Source organism: Engraulis encrasicolus, chromosome 9, assembly GCF_034702125.1.
Source record: "Engraulis encrasicolus isolate BLACKSEA-1 chromosome 9, IST_EnEncr_1.0, whole genome shotgun sequence".
Classification (NCBI taxonomy): Eukaryota; Metazoa; Chordata; class Actinopteri; order Clupeiformes; family Engraulidae; genus Engraulis; species Engraulis encrasicolus.
Window position 1 is genome coordinate 26,478,960 of NC_085865.1, and position 5,855 is coordinate 26,484,814.

Consider the following 5,855-nt stretch of genomic DNA (forward strand, 5'->3'; position numbering starts at 1 on the left):
AATCTCTTCCCTAGCGGGGAAGACACACTGTGATTGATGTTGCTTCTCTAAACTGTGTGATCCAATCCTCTCTCAGCTTGATAAACTGCCGGAGGTCTTCTGAAATGCTACCAACTAGAGCTAAAAGCAGGCTTAGCATCTCAATTGCTAGCATATCTCTTTGGGGCATCCGCAGGGACTTTACTAATGCAATTACCGCAAAGCCAGTGTGCTAGCATTGCATTAATCCCCCCCGAACCTCACTCAAATTCAGGTCACGGTACCACTGAAACCTGAACTGTGATCCTACATGGAGGAGCTACACACCCGGCTCCTCCTACTCCTTAGGAACTATAACAAATTGGAGAGAGAAAGAAGATATGAAGCTAAAAGCTTGACTACTTCCTCTGCAATTACAGTACAGCAACACTAAGTGATTTTTCTGCCTTTAAACCACGTTTCCAACATACTGTAATGTTAGTGGTTCATTAACTTCTAACAAGAAGAACCGTCAGCACCGTCAAAATTGCTCTGCTGCCCTGCATGGGCTATAGTGGTACTAAGTAGGTCTGGAGGAGGAGAGGGTTGTCTCTCTGTGGTTGGAATGAAAGACAACCATAAGGCTAATGAAGACAAAAAGTAATTAGTGTTGGTTCATGGTTGCCTGAGTGCACCCACACTGCCTATCATTCTCCAGTATATTATCTCAGGTTGTCTGGCAGCGTTGCCACTCGTCAGCTCATCAGCCAAGTGGCCCATTTTTGTTCTTCTTTCTACTCTGGAAACATTTGGCAGCAATTAAAAGAGAAAGCAAATGTTATGTCATTGGAAGTGGTGGCCTGATTGGTTGCCGCTTTGTTTGTTTGGTAGCATACACAGACACTTCCTTGTTACCTAGCCCTCTGTGGTGTGGAGGTGGGGCAAGCGCTATTCAGACATACCGCTATTCAGACATACCGCTATTCAGACATCCGACATGCTGTAGGGTTAGGGTCAGGGTTAGGGTTAGGGTAACTGCATGCACTCTCCCTAAACTGAGAAAACCTGACCAACGTACCACAAACCACAGATGTGGCAGATTTCGGTGGGAAACGTGCCGTTATTCAGACAATAGACATCAATGTCTGAATAGCGGCATGTCTGAATAGCGCCATGTAACCCCTCTGGAGGGGGTTAGACCAGTTATTGATCCTGTCTGCCTGTTTGTCTATTTGTGTGTCCCAACAGTGTTTTGAATCACCTGCAAGTGGCACCAAACACACATCACATGCATCTACCATTGGGCAGGGGGTCCAGGTTGCTATCTGATTGATGTTGTCTCTTGAGCTGCAGATGAGCTTGGTGGAACTGCCAGACTACTCTTACTGTAACCCCTTTGCGCAGAGCCTTTGTTATAACCTTACTGTCATAAAATGTGTAATTGCTTGTCTTAATCTGTGACATAAGGCTCTCGGTAATGTCATAGCAATGTTGGAATGGTAGTTGAGTATTTGCAGCAAATAGTGAATAGCCCGTCAGCAACCCTGTCTGCACAAAGAGGCTACAATGGTAGTAGGGGAACGCTCTCGTATAGTTACTCTTCTGCTACTGGATGACTACGACTACACAAAAAAGTTTGGGAACTTCCCACGATACACCACCTTTAAATTAAAAAGTAGGCTATATTGTATTTTAATTTGGAAAAGAGTAAACCATGCAGTAAACCGAGCCCAGGGACACTTATTGTAAAAAAAAAAATGTGGCAAATATTGTCGTGATGGAGTTCCAAGAAAATGTTGCTGATGCAGCTCAGTGTGCTCATATCCCATATCCTAAGAGGGGCATGTGGGGGTGGCTGCACCCCTGAAGCTTTTAACAGCTTGCTGTCACGCAGAGGTGTGTAGATAGAAGCTGCAAACAGTACAGGTCCCTTGGCCTGACACCTACAGTCGCTATGGGCAACACGCCCTGAGCGAGAGAGAGAGAGAGAGAGAGAGAGAGAGAGAGAGAGAGAGAGAGAGAGAGAGAGAGAGAGAGAGAGAGAGAGAGAGAGACTGACAGACAGACAGAAAGACTGACAGAAAGACAGAGACTGATAGATAGACAGAGACTGAGAGAGAATAAGTGGGAGGGAGAGTCTAGAGACACCAGACTGATCAGTTAAGCAGTTGCCGACGAAGTACTGGCCTGGTGGATATTAGTAGTACAGTGCATGCTAAATGGAAGGGTTAGCTCTTGAGTCAGTAGGAGAGAAGAAAAACTAATTGTGCTATTTTGTAGTCTCCAGAGGGGAGACCATGGAGATTATTTGTTTTTGTTTGTTCTGGACGGAAATGTGGTCATGTGTCCTGAAGTCCTGAAGTAAACATCAATGTTAAGCATGTCTATCATAGTTCAACTGCTTAAGTTGGCTCTTCTTGACTTAGGATGTTGATGAAGAGCATAGAGATGTCACAGTAAAAAGGAAAATGTGAAGAGAGGAGGAAGGAAGAGATGGGAAGCAAGAAGGAGGAATGTTCACAATGTTGTGCATTGATCAACAACAGGAACTCTTACTTTGCAAACTTTATTAACTGTAGTAGGCTACTTGTACATGCATGTTGTTGCACCACTGCAAGAAATATTGCACCACTGCTGTGAGAAATTCATATCTGAGTTGATTGGGGGGAAAAAACAGGAACTACTCTGTTGCAGTATATGCTTTTGTAACACACTTGTGAAATTCAAAATTCATTTCAAAAGCTCTTGATAGCCTGTCCAGAGACAAAATTTCCATGATACCCTGAAGAAGTATGTGAGCAGGTGAGGTTGCACCAAGTGCTGCAAGTCGCAGAGAGTTTAGAGTAGAATAATTTAAACTAAATTACTTTAATTTGTACCTAAAGGTATACCCACAGGTTTGATGTGCAGCCAGGTAGCTCATGCAAACCATTTAAAATATTTTAAACGCATATGCATTACTCCAACACCTGAAGAAGAATTATGTTTCCTGCAATAGCTAAAGAATTACGTGAACGCCAGTGCCCGTGTTTCTTAATAGGCTACATGTCATTTTATATCTACGTTGATTACAAAAAGATTTAAAAAGCAGCAATATCCACAGATTTTAGATTCCCCTCCTCAAATTTCTCCGTTTCCACTATACCTGAAGAAGTATGTGAGATTACACTGCTGTGAGAAATGTTCCTAATATAGTGCATTGAAACTGATTTCTGTGTTGATTAAAAAAATACAGGAACTTAATCTGCCATGCTTTAGTAACATAGTGTGACTGTGCATTTCTACCATACCTGAAGAAGTATGTGAGGTTGCACCAGTGCTGTGAGTCGATGAGTGTCATTGAACTCTTGAACAGCTCTCCACACACTTGTATGTCCTGCAGAAGCCTGCTCTCGTTGCACAGGACCAGAGGCTGACGTGTGAAGCCCAACTCCAAGCTCTCGGCCTCTGTGTGGGAAAGAGGAAGAACGGATGGAGGAGGGAAGAGGGAGACAGGGCCACAGACACAGCGGTGATTAAGGCGAGAAGGGCTCAGACTTGGAGAAATACTGTAGTGAGGAGTCAGGTCAAAGTTTTCCCTCTTGCAAACAACATATTCATTTAGTTTTTTTTCCTTGTGGTTGTTTTTTGCTTTTCAATATGTAAGAAATAAAAAGAATGACCTGTGGCTTCTAAGGGACCTTTGATGAAGGGAAAGAATGAAGAAGGATGTGCATACCTAATACATAGCCTGACTCTCGCCAGACCCTTGTCGATTTGAGCTTCTTGAGCTCTCAAGAGAGTCTGGAGGACCTTCGAATTTGCCCTGATCCCAAACCAAAATGCAGTAAAACCAATCAGGATCGCAGGATTTTCAGAGATGTGACGTAGTCAAAATTTAAATGTCGAAGAGAAAATCAAGTGAAACGCAACAGTTGTTTCAGCAACAATGGACTTGCATGGACTCACTCATCGACACTGATTCTGTAATTTTAGCTGTATTTTCGAATCTGTGAGCAGAAGCTAATTAAACATGTCAGATAAGTGTTTCCTTTATCACATGCAAGGATTTTTTTTAATGAAACCATACGTTCGGAGACCTACGCCTATGGCATTCAAGAAGCAAGGCAGAACCCATTCATCTGGCGAGAGTCACTTTACATAATGTATGTTAATGTAGGCTATGTTAATGTATGTTATTCCCAAGTGCTTTTATGTGTTTGTTGATGTTTTCCTTTTTGTATTTTTGTACTGCTGCAACCCCCCTGTCTCCGAGACAAATTTCTCCCTGGTTTAGACTAATAAAGTAAAATAACCTAACCTAACTTAACCTAACCTATGGCATGTTGGAAATTAAATGTGGACAAAGATATAGGAAGTGGACATGATGTAACAATACACAGGGAGGAAAGGGCGAGAGAAAAAATAAAATATTCAAGTTTCAAGATTCAAGATTTAAAGGTAAACAAACTGCTCATGCTTTTTCACCACAACACACGTCACCAAAAATCGTGACTCGTGACTGTGGCCATGGCTCAACGTGCACTGTTACACAGGGGACCAACGTTTAATTCCGACCCCAGGTCATTATCTGATCTTCCCCCATCTCTCTCTCTCAACCACTTCCCATTTCTTCGCTATAATTACTATCAAACTAAAGCATTAATTAAAAAATGACTCATGATGTGTCTTATCATAGAACTTCCAAATTAAATCTTAATTAGTCTTTATAATAGTTATGCTTGATGTCAACTTTATAATAATTAACATACTTAGTTTAATATGCAGTAGCAATCATATATACAACCGAAAAATTATACAAACATGATTTTGGGACAAACATTGGAACAAGTGAACCAAAGTCATTAATTCATTAAGAAATGACCCCTATAATTGGTGTTATCAGAATGGCAATGATCATGTTAAACTATAACCTCGTCTTCAGCAACTATTACAGCGTTCCACTGGTGAAAGTGTACATATCAGGCAATAAATATTTCAGCATTGCCTCACATGATATATTGAATATAACACATGGCTGACTACAAATCTATCCTGAGGAATCACCAGCACAGCTGCTTAGATGGTGCAATCCGAGAAAATGAATGCATTGCATATATCTAAACAAAGGGACAGCCAGCTAGCCAGCCAGCCAGCCAGCTGTGTTAAAGCTGAGTGGGGATGATACGACACCTCTCCCGCTTTACAATGATTCTTGTTTGCAAGCTTGTCCATTAAGCCTCTAAAGAACATTCATAGAAAATTACATACACAGTATTATGCGCAACTAATAGACTATGAGAAGCCCACTTCAATTTTCCGGCCATTACCTAAGCAAAAGCACTGCTCCAGCGTCTGGTGTTGACAGCTGTGGGATCTTTCAATGGGGTTGTGATTAAAAAGACAAGTGATTGCTATATAATGGGTTGAGTGTGCTTGTTTGCGAAATAAAACATGACTGTCGATGCGGAAGACAAATATTATCAGTCATCAAAAAACACATTGTTAAACCAGTTCTCGATCTGCTTACCTGAAAGAGCACTTGTCATCAAGGTGTTGACTGTCAAAACAAGAAGAGGAATGAAACATGGTTAGAAACGTCATCACAAAATGTTTTCATGTTCCTTTACTTACAGTAACAGGTGTGTGTGTGTGTGTGTGTGTGTGTGTATGTGTGTGTGTGTGTGTGTGTGTGTGTGTGTGTGTGTGTGTGTGTGTGTGTGCGCGCGCGCGTGCTGGCGTACGTGCACATGTCTGTCTGCATCAATGTTGGTGTTTTGAAAGTTGCATAGGTATGTCTGTCTTCACGTCCGGTATTATTATGTCTACTCAGCTTAACCTGCCATGAACTCAGTCAGAATGGCACCGCACTGATACACACACACACACACACACACACACACACACACACACACACA

The 5,855-nt window shown here is 42.0% G+C and overlaps 1 protein-coding gene across 1 annotated transcript in view; it reads right to left on the minus strand.

The window, feature by feature from the left end:
- The window catches only part of LOC134455250 (receptor activity-modifying protein 3-like), a 19,430-nt gene extending 14,961 nt beyond the window's left edge, over positions 1–4,469 (minus strand). Inside the window, exons 1-2 of the mRNA XM_063206272.1 lie at positions 4,461–4,469; positions 3,249–3,571 (exon numbers count right to left, since the gene is read on the minus strand). Of these exons, the coding sequence (XP_063062342.1) occupies positions 3,249–3,571; positions 4,461–4,469 (332 nt within the window). The remainder of the gene's footprint in view (positions 1–3,248; positions 3,572–4,460) is intronic.
- Positions 4,470–5,855: the final 1,386 nt, after the last annotated feature.